Source organism: Phacochoerus africanus, chromosome 7, assembly GCF_016906955.1.
Source record: "Phacochoerus africanus isolate WHEZ1 chromosome 7, ROS_Pafr_v1, whole genome shotgun sequence".
Classification (NCBI taxonomy): domain Eukaryota; kingdom Metazoa; phylum Chordata; class Mammalia; order Artiodactyla; family Suidae; genus Phacochoerus; species Phacochoerus africanus.
Window position 1 is genome coordinate 14,534,444 of NC_062550.1, and position 15,445 is coordinate 14,549,888.

General features: G+C 46.9%; 1 protein-coding gene across 1 annotated transcript in view; it reads left to right on the forward strand.

Moving 5' to 3' along the window:
• Positions 1–14,184, forward strand: part of LOC125130731 (synapsin-3) — a 28,270-nt gene extending 14,086 nt beyond the window's left edge. The window contains exons 5-7 of the mRNA XM_047786451.1: positions 27–114; positions 5,864–6,155; positions 9,596–14,184. Of these exons, the coding sequence (XP_047642407.1) occupies positions 27–114; positions 5,864–6,155; positions 9,596–9,728 (513 nt within the window). The 3' untranslated portion in view covers positions 9,729–14,184. The remainder of the gene's footprint in view (positions 1–26; positions 115–5,863; positions 6,156–9,595) is intronic.
• Positions 14,185–15,445: the final 1,261 nt, after the last annotated feature.

Below are 15,445 nucleotides of genomic sequence, written 5' to 3' on the forward strand. Positions count from 1 at the left end.
TGCGGTGATCTCTTCTCTTGCTCTAGGCTCCTCAGACTAAACCAGCAAAATCCCCCGGGCAAGCCCAGCTGGGGCCTCCACTTGGACAGCCCCAGCCTCGGCCACCCACACAAGGTAAGACCCACAAGGAGCCACCCACTGAGAGAAACCATCCAGCGAGGATGTTGAAATGCACTGAGGACCACAGGTGACTTCCAGAAGGCACTCTGGAAAACTCCGTCTCAATACTTTATCCCCAGATATGCAGAATGAAGGAGACTATGAGGTTTGTCACCCCCTTAAAGTCAGGAAAGGAGTAAAGTCCCTTGCGGTCTAGCAGGTGAGGATCTGGCATTGTCACTGCTGTAGCTCAGGTCACTGTCATGACACAGGCTAGATCCCTGGCCCAGGAACTTCCACCTGCCACTCATGAGGCGGGAAAAAAAATAAAAAAATCAGGAAAGGAGGAAATGAAGACAGAAGACAAATGTATTAAGCACCTTATATGTAGCAGGCACTGTGCTAGGGGCCATCCCATTTATTTTCTCATGTTCAGCCTCCCAACTTGTCAGCAGCGAAAATGACAGTATTTCCTTTCTACTGAGGTGGATGTTGAGACTTTGTCCAAGGAAGTGCAAGAAAATGGCAGGTTAACAAGTCTGGCCTTTCAGATCTGGAAAGTGCCTGGAATATTGTATATATCCTTGTCAGTTGAAATTGTTCCCCAAAAGATCTCTCAGCATTACTGCATAACTGCTGCCATTATTAGAGAATGGATGAGCTATTGATGACGAGATGAAAAGAAATTGTGGCAATAACTAACTTCTCTCGGGCTGCCACCTGCTCAGGTGTTCCCACGCTTGGGCCTGGGGAGGAGCCCATCCTCTCTTACAGTCAGAACCCTGTGGGCACACTCACTGCTCTGGTGCCAGCTTGGAGCCTCAGGGCAACTTTGCACCAAGAAGCCAGGCCAAGGAGTTTCCCCTTGTGGCTCAGTGGAAATGAATCCAACTAGTATCCATGAGGATGAGGGTTCAATCCCTGATCTCACTCAGTGGATTAAGGATCCAGCGTTGCCGTGAACTGTGGTGTAGGTCGCAGACATGACTCAGATCCGGAGCTGCTGTGGCTGTGGTGTAGGCCAGCAGCTGCAGCTCTGATTCAACCCCTAGGCTGGGAACTTCCATATGCCACAGATGAAGCCCCCAAAAGAAAAAAGACAGGCCAGGCATTTGCACGGCGATCTTATAAGGCTCTGCTGGATCAAAAGCGGTACTGCCATTCTGGCCTTCCCAGTCGCTTTTCTCAAAGTAACAGATTCATTGCTTCTTAGGAAAATCAGCCTTGGGCACCAAATGGCTTCCTTTTCAATGGGCCTTAGATAAAACACCCCATTCATCTTTCTTGTCTGTGCTTCTCTTGGGAAAGCAGAACACATTTAAGAGACGGGAAATGGCATGACGTACACAACTGTGTACCAGCAAACACTGTGTTCTGCTTCAGACACAGGTAAACATGCGCTGGAGCCCACATCCAGGTCAGTCTCAGGCAACTTGCATCCCGTCTTGGAGCCTAGTTCCCCCAGTGATAAAGGAGGAAACGACGGCTGCCTCACTTGTTACCGGGAGCTGCCTGGGAGATGAAAAGTGAAGCGACCTGCAAGGTGTCGGGGGTGGAGGTGGTGCTTAGAGGGGCTAGTTCTTACTACCACTGATTTATGTTAATAACTATTTCTATAACCTGTACTATTAAAAGCTGTCTTCCTAGAAATTATAATATACATGTTGTTCTTAATGATTAATCCTATTAATAATCCTTATAACTAAGGCAGCCCCACTGCCCTCCTGCTGGGCAATAATTCTATAATTATAAATGTTCAAAAACGACTTATTCACCACTCTTCCAGGCTCTCACTGTACCTCTGCCCTACCTTCTCCTTTCCCACTCTGCCCCAGGACTTGCTTTTTTAAATCACATTTGAACAGAGCACTTTTTAAACAGAGAGCTACTGTGTTCTGGTTTCCTCTCCGGCCCAGAGTAGATACGCACTTGATAAAGAGATATTATTTTAAGGGACGAGGCTAAACACACTTTTAGTGAGTTGAAAAACAATCAATTTAAAACCAATTAAGGTAATTAAAGAAAATGCTCACTGAATTACTACTCAGATTAAAAATAACCAGCTAATTAAAACACAAAGCTTTCGTTGAGTTCCCAAAATAACAAGATCACATTATTAACTTGTTTTTTTAACTCTCTACTCATTTTCAACTCAAGTGAAGTTTTAATGAACCTCATCATTTTTTAGCACCAATCCTGCACTTAGGCAAATATTTTCTACATATAAGTTAGCGTTTTCTGTTTGCACTCAAACAAAAAATACTAAATTGTTTGCTGAAAAGCTGAAAGAAATAACTAGTGTCTCTTGATGAACCCCAGCTGTATAATAGGGACTGAATGATTAGGTGATGAATGAGTATCCAGATTTTCCAGGATATCATCAGCCTTGTGGGGCAGAGGGGAAAGGAAGGGCGGGAGATTTAATATAAAAGTGGAAAACATGTTTTTTGGACCTGCAGTGGGTTTTCTTTAAAAAGTCATATTTAAAAAGCAGTAGCTTTGGGGAGTTCCCCTTGTGGCTCTCACACTAGTATCCATGAGGATTCAGGTTCGATCCCTAGCCTTGCCATGAGCTGTGGTATAGGTCACAGTCATGGCTCGGATCCCACATTGCTGGGGCTGTGGTATGGGCCACCAGCTATAGCTCCAATTCAACCCCATATGCCATGGGAAAAAAAAGCAGCCCTAAAAGGCAAAAAAAAAAAAATTAAAGCAAAAAAAGAAAAGTCAGGAACTTTGGATTTCTCACTGTGGCACAGTCGGTAAAGGTCTGGCTTGTTTCTGGGGCATTGCTGGTTCCATCTCTGCCCTGGCTCAGTGGATTAAGGACCCTGTGTTGCCACAGCTGTAGCAACAAAGGTCAGAGATGCCACTCAGATTCGATCCCTGGCGTGGAAACTTCCATATGCATCAGTGTGACCAAAAAAGGAAGGAAATAAATAAACGAACAAACAAACAAACAGGAGCTTTTACATAAACTAGGTTTCCAGATTCTCTTGGTAGGGCGGGAGCTTTAGAAACAATGGACCTGCAGAGCAACGCTCACTGACATTCGGTAACAGCTGATCCCTTGGATGGAGCAAGGATCCCTCCATTTGCCTCAGGCCCTACTCCTCCCTAGTGTCACTTCCACAGTGACACAGTGTCAATTGCCATTTTCTTCAGACTTGTATCTCTTTAGATAAGTCTCTGAACTGTGTTTGTACCTCAAGTGGGAAAGTTTTTTAAAACCACAAGGTTTTTCTGATACTTGCCTGCTTCATTTACTTATGAATCTGCCTGGCCCTATAAGTGTTTGAGTTTTGTTATCAATGGATCCTCCAATCTACTGGGACATATAGTCATGAAAGAGGTTAAAAACTAATCAAGCCATGGGCAGTCCATTGCTAAATCGGTGCTGTAATTCAGTCTAACCTGGAAAATGTCACGCAGGCTCACAGAGATTCAAATTGGGAGGGACGTTTGATGACTATAGTCCTTTTATAAACAAGGGTCCAGAGAGGAGTGACTTACCCATGGTCACATAGCAAGTTAATGGCAAGGCTTGAGTCAGGACCTAGGGCTCTGCCACTAGATATTGCAGGTCGTGCCCTCTGCAAAGAGCCCAACTGGGACAATCCGAGGGGGGAGGTTGGCTGAAATCTAGTCCCTGTTCCCTTTGCACCTGGCTCAGAGCTGCTGCCACTGGAGGAAAGCAGCTTTTCTTAATTTGCACAAAGTGCCGCCCTGTGTGGTATAGTAAAGGAAAGGAAAAGAAAAAGAAAACAGCTTTGAGTCAGAGAGATCTAGGTTTGAATCTAGGCTCCTTCCTTTGCTGGAAGTGACACTGAGCAACTCACAGGGACTGAGTTTCTTTGTACAATGAGGATAGTAATAATGCCTAACCCACAGAGCTGTGATGGTGCCCAGCCACAGCCAGGACATAATAAAGGGGGCCCAGTAGACACTTGTGGAGTTCACACCGGTGGAAGCCACACTATGAAAGGGTTCACATGGAGTTCCCCATTGGGCTCAGTCGGTTAAGAACCCGGCTAGTATCCATAAGGACACAGGTTTGATCCCTGGCCTCGATCAGTGGATTCAGGATCTGGCATTGCTGTGAGCCATGGTATGGGTCACAGACGTGGCTCAGATCTGGCTGTGGCACAGGCTGGCAGCTGCAGCTCCAATTCAACCCCTAGCCCAGAACTTCCATATGCCACGGGTGCAGCCCTAAAAAGATAAAAAAGAAAAAAAGAGGGGGAGTCTCACAGATGAGCTGGAGCCCATTTTAACTCCCGGTCTCCTATCCTCTCAACAAAGCATGGTGAGAATAACCCTGGTGCGCCCCACTCCCTGGGAGCTGGTGTGTCCGAGGGAAGAGACCAGCAGGCAGCTAGTCTGCTTCAGCAAGTGCCTTTCACAGTCAGCAGTCCTGACACCTGGGTTCGAGAGTGAGAAGAGTGCACCCTGCTTGCTTGGGGCCTTAGAATTCCACTCAAAGTTATTTCTGGCAGCTGAAACCTCTGAGCTTGTGATACCCCTTCATTTGTAGGTAAAAACCTATATACTCTGTGCAGCGAGATGAAGCCAAGCTCCTCAGTGGGCTTTCTGTGGTCACCCCTTCTGGTTATGAAACCTTACCGAGGCTCTTTCCACCTCAGTGTGATGAGATGAATGGTGTCTTCCCTACCAACCTCTCTCTAGATCAAATGACATATTGATTTTGAAAGATCTTAGAAAAGTTTAGAGGGCGATCCAAAAGTAAGGGATAATCATTTCCATTGTTTCAAAAGTAATACATCTTCAGTGTGGAAAACATCAGTGAGCAGAAGGAAGAGAATGTGAGTCCCTCGTGATGGCACCACTCTCGTCATCATTGCTCATTGCCTCATTACTCGGAGGAGGAAAAGCAGGAGCACCGCCTGGGAGCTTGTTAGTAATGCAGACCTCACCTGTGTCTGTCTGCTCGGCTGCTGTGACAAAATGCCACAGACCGGTGGCTTCAGCAACAGACATTTATTTTCTCACAGTAATGGAGGCTGGAAGTCCAAGATCAAGGTGCTGGCAGGGGTGAAGCTTCTCCCCAGGGCTTGCAGAGAGAACCTCCTCCCTGTGTCTTCATGTGGCTTTTCCTGTGTGTGTGCAGGTCCCTGGCCTCTCTCTCTTCTTTATAAGGATGCCAGTCCTATTGGGTTAGGGCTGCACCTTTATGACAGCATTTAACAATAATTGCCTCCTTTAAGGACCTATTTCCAAATATAGTCACAGGGAGGTTTTGGACTCCAACATACGAATTTTTTAAGGGGACACAGTTCAGCTCAAACACCACTCCAGACCTACTGTATTAGAATCTTTATTTTGACAAGATGCCCTGGTGATTCATATGCCATTAAAGTCTGAGACACACTGATTTTAAAGCATAACCTCCCAGTCTTTCTTTTTTACATAGCTATATATATGCAAAAATGGAATTAAACTGTAAATAATGTTTTATAAGCTAAGTTTTGGTCTAGCAGTATATATTTAGCCACCTATTATCCACAATATCCCATGTCATTTAATATTATTATGCCATGTCATATGATAACCATAGCATTTTCTATTAGGCAAATGTATCTTAAAGTTCCTAGTCAATTCCCCTATGGTTAGGCTTTTGTGTTGTTTTCAGCTTTTCACTGTTACAAAAAACACTATAATTAACATCCTTGAAGCGATACTTGTGCACAGAGATATTTATCCTTAAAAAACTTGAATGTAATGTAATGACTTTTCCTCCCTGTAGGGGGCCCTCGCCAAGCTCAGTCTCCTCAGCCCCCAAGATCTGGAAGCCCCTCCCAGCAGAGGCTCTCCCCACAAGGCCAGCAACCCCTGAGCCCCTCATCTGGATCGCCACAGCAGCAGAGATCACCAGGCTCTCCACAGCTATCCCGAGCATCTGGGGGCAGCTCTCCAAACCAGGCCTCCAAGCCGGGCACCACCCTTACCTCACAGTCCCGGCCCCCTGTGCAGGGCCGCAGCACCTCCCAGCAGGGTGAAGAGTCCAAGAAACCAGCACCACCCCACCCCCATCTCAAGTAAGTGCTTCGGGAACTGAGAAAGCTATAGGGGTGGACCTCCGGGGGTGTGGGCAGAGGTGGGCTGGCTCAGGGTCAAGGACTTGGAGTCAAAGGAAGGCTCAGAGAGGCCTCACTCAGACTTTAAATGGGTAGAAGGCAGCCTAGAGCATGGAACTTGCATGGCAGGCAGGGCCCAGGTGGTGAGAGTATAGATTAGGCCCCTTTGTGATCCTCCACTTACCCATGTAACAGTTATCTCCTGCTGCATAACAAACCACCCAGAAACAGCAGCTTTAGAAAATAAGCATTTTCTTTGTTCTTTTTTTTTTTTTTTGTCTTTTTAGTGCCACATCCGTGGCATATTGAAGTTTCCAGCCTAGGTCAAATCAGAGCTATAGCTGCCAGCCTAAGCCACAGCCACAGCAATGTGGGATCCAAGCCAAGTCTGTGACCTACACCACAGCTCACAGCAACGCCGGATCCTTAACCCACTGAGGGAGACCAGGGATCGAACCCATGTCCTCATGAATATCAGTCTGGTTCACTGAGCCATGACGTGAACTCCTGTTCATAATTTTTTAGTTCAGCAGTTTGTTCTGAGTTTGGCTCAGCTGGAGGGATCTTTTGCTGGTCTCTCCTGTTGCCCGGTAATGCGCAGCTGTATTTGAATTTCAGATAAACAATGAATTACTTTGAGTAGAGGTATACCCTCAAATATTGTATGGGATATACTTATACAAAAAAGGGGGGTTTTAATCTGAATTTCAAATTTAACTGGGTGTCTTCTATTTTCACTTACTCATTGCAGCAGCTCTACTCTCCTGGGATCACTCTTGCAGCTATAGTCATCTGGCCACTTATCTGGGGCTGGATGGTCCAAGAGGGCCTTCTGCACACATCTGCCTGTTGGTGCGGCCTGTCCACTGAGCCTCTCACTCTCCTTGGGCCTCATTCTCCAGTAGGCTGGGCCCAGCTTCCTCACATGGTAGAATTAGGTTCTAAAAAGCAAAACTAGACACTTCAAGGCCTTTGAAGCCGCACAATGTCATTTCATACCATCACATGTTTTTGGTCAAACAAGTCACATGGTTGAGCCCAGATTAAAGAGGTGGGGAGACAGACCCTTGATGGGAGAACCCGCAAAGTCACATTGCGAAAGGCTAAATTAAAGAGACGGGAGGAAGTGTTGCTGAATTTTGTAAAAAATCCATCCCACACATACACATCCTCTTTCCTGTTTCTGCTCAAGCCCATCTCCCTCTCTCTCTCCGTGGCATGTAGAAGTTCCCTGGCCAGGGAACCCATCTCAGCACCCAAACTACAGCAGTGACCATGTCAATTCCTTAACTGCTAGGCCACCAGGGAAGTCCTCAAGCCCATCTCTTGGTGTGAGGTCAAAAGAGAGATCCCACATGTGTTTTCTTTGGAAAGTTCCTTCCTTCCTTCATCTCCAGACACTAATACAAGAATCATAATTTCATCACTAACCTCTATTATCTACTTACTGTGTGCCAAGCACTTTACCTACTTGGTTTGTTCTTCTTAATTCTCACAAGCTTAGGAGTTACTAGCTATTCTTATCCCCATTTTACAGGTGAGTAAGCAGAAAGAGAGATTGATAACTTGCCAAAGTTTCCACGGTTAAGAAGTGGAAGAGCTAGGGTTGAACAGAGGCCCTCCAACCTAGGGGTCATGCTAACCATAGCTTTTCTACATTCGCGTGGTTCCAAGGTCTAAAGGATGGTGATGTTTGTAGTGAAAACCCTCATGCCCACCTCGTTCCCATCCAGTCACTTCCTGCCCCCTGCTCCTCAGAGGCAACCATTTTTGTTAGCTCCTTGCGTGTTCCTGCCTTATGCAAATACAAAGATATATGCTCTGATTCCCCCCCCCCTTCTTTATGAAATTAGCAGTACTCACTATCCATGCCATCCTGCTCCTTGCTTTCACATTTAACAATAAATCCTGGAGCTCTTCCACTCAGTTCATTGACATTTTCTCACTCTCACAACTGTATAGTATTCTAGGTACAGTTGTACTATAATGTATCTAACTTATCCACCAGAAATGGAAATTTGGTTTGCTCTTATATTAGAAGGCTGCAGTGAATAGCCTTGAAAACACGCTGTTTCTTACATGTGTGGGATCAGCTGTATAGAAAATACCTGGCATAGTATCGCTGGATCAAAGGACACGTGCATTTTTAGTTTATCAGCATGTGGTCCTTCAGCAATAGGCATAGTGGCTGACAGCACAGACTCTAGAGTCAGACCACCTGGGTTCAGTTTCAGCTCTGCTGCTGAAAAGCTGGGCGATCTCAGAAAGTTACTCACCCTCTCTGTGCTTAAACTTCCTCACATGCAAAATAGGAACAATAGTACTTACCCCACAGGGCTCTCATAAAGATTAAAACGAGTTTAGGCACAGTTAGTGCTTAGAAGGCTGCTGGCACCATACAGGTGCATCTGTGACAGCCTGTCATGTGTGAAAATAAGCACAGGACAGATGAGGGCTTTGGGATTTAAGCCAGGTTTCGAACCAACCTTACAGTAATCTAGCTAAAAACACTAAAATATTTTGCACTGTTGCTCTAAGGTATTATTTGGTTCAGTTCGAGTCAGCAGGTATTTATCGGATGCCCACTCTGGATAACACCCCTAAAAGGCCCTGCTTGGAAGAGGATTTCAGTTCTCTAACGTGATGACAAGGCCATGTATAGATCTCTTTCCATGGTTGTCACCTCCCCTGGACTGTGAGCCCCTTTGAAGGCAGGGCCTGGATCTCATTTATCACCTAGCATTAGGCTTGCACAAAGGGTCAGACACTGGTGTTCAAATAGTAGCACCGTAAGAATTCCAGAATGGGCTGGACCCAGCAATAAAGGCTCCAGGGAAGAGTTGGAATTGAAGCCCAGAATGTCGGGGCTAGAAGAGGCCTGGGGGTGGGTGAGACTACGAGGGCAAGGAGGCCCTGGGCAGTGAGTCGCTTGCTCACAGCCAGAGGGGGTAGGTGGCAGACAGGTCTAGAACACAGACTCCTGAGTCCTGAACTGGTGCTAGAAAGCAAAAGAGACACAACCATAACAGCACTTGATAGTACAGCACTTTACAGTTTACCAAGTGGATTTATACTTAGAGGCAGGAAAGCTGCTCAAGTCTCCCACTGGTCACACCTGCTGTCTGAGCAGCCAGGTTCTATGGAAGGAATGGGGGGCTTGGATGCTGCCCTGTTACTTGCTGTGAGCCCCAATTTCTGTGCCTAAAAATGGAGGCTACCAGTACGCACCTTGCAGGTTAATTGTGTGGAAGCATCAGGGAAGCTTTGGGATATCTGGATTCTGGTCTTAATATCCTGTTGGGGTGGGGCTCACCCAGCTGGCTTGCAGTCAAGCCCCCCGACTCATTTCCAGGGGTCCCCAGGCCTTGTGGCCCCCAATCTCCCTTGCCTTTCTGTTTCAGCAAATCCCAGTCCCTGACGAACAGCCTCAGCACATCGGACACCACCCAGCGCGGGACCCCAAGTGAGGACGAGGCCAAGGCCGAAACCATCCGCAACCTGAGGAAGTCTTTTGCCAGCCTGTTCTCTGACTAGCCCCGTCCAGTCTGGGAGCGGGGTGCTCGTTACACTCCCCGCCCTCCTGCTCCATCACCCATCTCAGCCTTGGTTCCCGACGGAACAGAATGGAGGGCCTGAGAATATACTTCCAATGCCTTTGATCCAGGAACTGAGTATCCACATGTGTTCCACTCCCCTTTACAGTGACGTTCTGTCATTGTCCAACTGAGCGCTGGGCCTTTGAGAGCCTCCAGGTTCCTCCAAACAGGCCTTCAAGACGGGCGTCACCTCAACCTGCCCACCCAGATGCTTGCTTCCCTGCCTCAGATAACCAAGTGCAATGTCTGTGTGTGGCTAGTTTTGACATTTCTTGTTAGTGTTTTGCTTGCCTTTGGGAAGGGCCCCTCTGAGCCTTGCCCCACCTCTATCAAGTGCAGACTGTAGTCAGACCTCAGCAATGTAGGAGGCAATAAGCTTTTGACAGTGTTTTGCAAACAAAAGGAGAACAGCCCAGCCAGGGAAACCTACCATCTACCCTGGCTAGTTCCATCCAGGCTCAAGAGACAGCCCCGCAGACCAGGCAGGCCAAGGTCCCATCATACCCACCACCAGTGGATCCCGAGAACCATGAAAAAAATCCAGATCCTGTGTGACACATGAGGTCTTTCAGAACACAACAGAAGCAGGGCAGACTTTGCAATGCTGTCACGCCCAGAGTGCTGTCCTAAATGGGACAGCCAAGAGCAGACCACGGGTTCTCTCAGGAGTCATTGCCAGTTCCCAGTGGGGGAAGATGCCTTCACTTCCCAAGGAAGGAGTTAGATTAGGGCTCCTCCACCCAGTCTGCATTACACCGCTGTTTGGTCTCTCTGAATTCCCACCAGGACTGTTGTTTCCTCTTCAAGGATATGCAAGGAACCAGAGGCAAGGAGCAGATCGATGACACAGGATCAGAAAGTGCAATGACGTCACTTCCAGCTCGGCGTTACACAGACTGTGTACAGCAAGGCATTGGTAGGTTACTCAATTACAGAACGGTCCCCCTGGTCAAACATGTTTAGGAAACACTGTTTATATTTTAAATTTTTTTAGAAGGATAGTAGATGTTACAGGCTCTGGGAATTCCTGCAGTAAAGAAATTAGCTTTAACTTTAACCCACACTTATTTGACAAGTTAACCACAGAGCTGGAAAACGTAGGCCTGTCTCCCTTTCCAGTGTTCTTCTCCCTACATCAGACTCCTCGTGATCAGATGGAGCACAGGGATGTCCCAAACCACCACGCACCTGGTGCTAGAAACGTTGTAGGTGCCAGAACCAGCCTCCTGGTTCCAAAAAGAGCTGAGGATATTAGACAGCCACACTAGCCCCTTCCAGCCCACTTTGCAACAAGAGGCATGTCTTCCCCTCACTGTTGTCAGGGAAGACAGAGAAGAAAGTAAAAAGGAGTGTCCTTGGCTTGGAGCTGCATTCTGAGTAAAAGCATGCGGGCAACTCGTGGGGCAGGGGGTAGCACCACAAAACCACGTTTTAGGAGATTAAGAACACAGGAAATACATGAGGCAATTGTCACTTTTCTACACCGGAAATTAAGATCAGAAGATGAACTCAAGCTGTCTCACCCCATTCTCACTTAGTAATAAAATACAGCCCAAGACAAACAACAAAGTGGTGATAGGCTAGACAAAATTTCTCAAAGCATGGGTCACCACCACGTGCGTAGCCAGCTTCATTTCACACCAGAGGAGCTAGAATTACTGGTCATAGGCCCAAAAGCTGTGTCTTTGTCAGTCTCCCTAAGAGTTCTGAATGCGTGTTGAAGTTAGAAAACTGCTAACGAGAAATGCATGGGATTGCGGCTACGCGAGAAATGGTGCTGGTGGATCGTTACAGCCGACACCCTCTCCTTTGCTGAGCAACACTAGTGGCTCCAAAAACAGTGATTACATGGCTTAAATGTTCCCACTTTCCTGTATTCTGTCCCTTGTCCCTAAAAGCATCCCAACATTCAAACCCTATTTCCCAGATATCCCAGTACAGTTGCACAGGATCATTTATCAGGCCAGGCACCTCGGTTTTTATAACCATGTGCAGAGGATCCATGACATAAGAATGAGTTTTAGAATCAACACATTGAAATAAATCTTCTGGTTGGTCTGTGTATGAATGTAGAGACCACTGAGCCCCAGATGGATGGTTTCCTCACACGGGCACATGTTCCCCCAAACATTCAACCTTTAATCATTGGGACATTTTTTAAATGAGAAAGGACAAAATGAAGGCAGGCGGGAGTTACACTGTAGAAATTTGGAAAGGTTGTGTTTGTTATTTTTTGCTTTGTTTCACAACTTGGACCCAAAGAAAAGCTAGCATTTTCCCTCCAAGCTGACTCGATGAGGCTGAAGCATGACAAAGATTCATTTGGTTTGTGCTGACATGCAGCACAACGACCAGGGAGTTTAAAATGCGGCCTCAGTGGCCTCCTCCACCAGCCGCAGAAAAGATCTTCTTCCAGACCTTCCTCCTGTCAGCGTGATAAAAGGCACTGTCGTTTGATGAAATGCCGAGTCAGCTCTTGAGGGGCACTGGGACGTCCGTATTCTTTCTCTTCCATGAATCCCCTGTGTCCTCTTCGTCGTCACCACGCCGCCCCCTGGCCCAGTCCCTGCTGAGGGGACAGTCAGGTCTACCTTTCCAGAACTACGGGGGTGATGGGCCTTCACTCCCCTGGTAACAAATACAGTAGCAAGTCCCATGAGCCTGAATATCAGCTACTTTCTGGAAGTTCTCATCTGAATCTGCTGTGAAAGGAGCTCAGGGGAAAGCTAGCTGGTGCAGGCATCTCGTGAACAAGCTCTGTGGGCACAGCATAGCAAACATTGTTCAGCGCCCGGCAGGTGCCTAGGATGTGTATTAGGTTGCCAACTATGAAATTAATAAAATGTAAATGAAGAGTGAAGAAAAAGACTGGTTTTCTAAGAGTATCAATGTGAGGAAGTCACTTGCCCAGGAACAGAATCAAACCAACCGAGAAATGAATAAAATGAGATAGGCTGAAGGACGTCTATGGCCTTTTTTTACCTATGGGAGCAAGCAGAGGGCCATGAGACCTCCCCCATCAGCAAGCAGAGGACCATGAGCAAGCAGAGGGCCCCTATGAGTGGGGCCCCCACAGAGGCGTGTTGACAGGCTGGGAGCAAAAGGGGCGCAGTGCGTTGTCAGCATCAATCAGGAGGTATGGCCAGCAGACCAGGACAATAGCAAAGCTTGTCCAGCTAAGACTCGGGACCCAGGGGTCCCATCCAGCCCATATACTACACAGCAGACCACCGCAGAGCTCTCCAGACAGCAGAGCCTAGCTGGAGTCACCCTGCAGGCACCCCGTGTCCTTTCAGAACCACCCCCCCTGCACCCCCCCGCCAGCTCTCCTGCTTCATTCAGCTTCATAAAACAGGTTGGTGGCTCCTTTGGTTTTATGTGTTTAGAGTTGGTGAAAGGACACAGGTTCCAGTCCCAGGGTAGTGAGTTTAGTCAGCCCCGCAGATACAAGCAGTAATTTAATTATGCCGGATGAACAGCTCAGGGCCTAAGAGCATCTACTCGTGTGTCGCATGGTTTTCTTTATCTCAGAGAGCACGCTGGCTGGTTAACTACACCAAGTGTCAACAGCTGTCCCCAACTCCAAAGCAGCTGTCCCCAACTCCAAAGCAGTCACTCATTAAATCCAGTTTCAGTCTAGTATTTAGACTCTAATAGAAGGTGGCCCTTTTGATTTGGTTGGAGCCAAACTGGAAGGTTGGGTGACAGGCAAGCCAGAACCGTCCGTTACCAAACACAGTGTATAAAGGGCACAGAGGCTCCCTTGTGTGTCCACAGACAAAATGTGCAGCCATGATAGATAAGACTTTCAAATTGTTCAGAACCCTCTCGACTGGCAAGCCACAAAGAAAAACAAATTTTTTTTAATTAATGTGTCATTTCTTTGAGGGAAAGCCAATCTGAAACTAAACATTCTTTCTAAAATTGTGTGTGTCAGAGAGAGAGAGAGAATCTTGAAAATCGTAAATACTTTTCATTATTTCTATTCGGACTGGTCTTCCCACTTGTAATTTCGGTTTCCAAACTCTCATATTTTAAGTACATGCACTCTGTGGTCCTTTGCTGGGTCTAGAGCAGAAGCAAGTTAGCATTTCCTTGTCTCTCAATTAACATTTTACCCGCTTTGCTATGGAATAGTAGAAAACTTAAGTACAAAACCTACTGGGGAGCCCTAAGAGACAATTAAGATTAAACATTTTGGAGGTTCTCACTGTGGCCAGGCAGGTTAAGAACCCGACTGGTACCCATGAAGATGAGAGTGCGATCCCTGACCTCGCTCAGTGGGTTAAGGATCTGGTGCTGCTGCAAGCAGTGGTGTACGTTGCCGATGCAACTCTCATCCTACGTTGCTATAGCTGTGGTGTAGGCTGGCCGCTACAGCTCATATTCAGCCCCTAGCCTGGGAACTTACATTTGCTGCAGGTGTGGCTCTAAAAAGCAAAAAAAAAAAAGCCAACCATCTTGTGCTGTGTGACCTAATTAGTACTTCTCAATAATCTTATCCTCTCCATATCTTCTAGAGTCATCAAGGAATAATAACTGTGCTCACAGCACAGCAGAGAACGGGGCCTACCTGGCTCCTCCCTGAGGCTCTGTAATTCAGCAGCAGAAAGACAAGCCTTGGCTCAGGGCCCTAAGTATAGGGAGCAAAGGGGAAGTGTAGGAATTACAGAGATACTAAGCTAAGCAGTGGTCTCAGGAATTGGAGAGAGTGAGAGAGGACAAAATTCAACTGTTTATACATAGAAAATCATAAAATCTTATATTGGAGAGGATCTCCCATGATTTGATTTCCAGCCATGCCAAACCATAGTTTTCATTTATGGGGGAGGGGCGGGGGGAGGCAAGCTTCTGTTAATAAAAATAACTAAGAGGGAAAATAAGGCAACAGAGAAGGTCTTTAAGGCTACAGGCCAGCGATGTGGAGCCGCAACTCCCTAAAATGGTCAGCGCAGCCCTCTCACCTGTCTTCCTTCACAACAGTGATGTCAGGAAAGCCTCGCATTGAACTGGCTCACACTGAATTGACTTCATTCTCATTGCACACCAGCAGCACATAAAGCTCAGCCGTCTCCGTCGAACGAGAAGAATGTAGATTTGACAAGCTCCTAACTATAAATTAAGCTAGTCAAGAAAAAAAGTTTTGACGGTGGTTTTACGAACTCAGAATAAACTATTGTGAGAGGACGGCCAATTTTAGGTGTGTGACACACGGCTAATATACGGAGAGATCTGTCACGTAGGCCAGTAAGTCCAAGGTGAGTCCTGCAGGACATCAGCACCCCTCACGAACCTCTCAAGGACCCTGCGACACGACTGCATTGAGAACTGTTTTACAAAACATGGTGCTTCTGCTCATCACTATGCCCTTCCATTCCCACTGCACACTCTCCCCCACACAGTGCAACCTAAATCGCAAGGCCACAAAGACATGTACTGGAGAACCAGGATGTTTGGAGCCCATGAAAGTTTCAGGGTGACTCCTTCAACCCAGACACAATTAAAGCCATACGGCCTCTTGTGTCCTATAGCTCAGATATTCTAAAATACCATGGGAAAAAAAAAATGTCAACAGCCCCTAACCTTTACCTATACCTTAAGCTACTAAAGATGACAAGGCCTCTGGAAAATTGTTTTATTGATTGAATTTTCTTC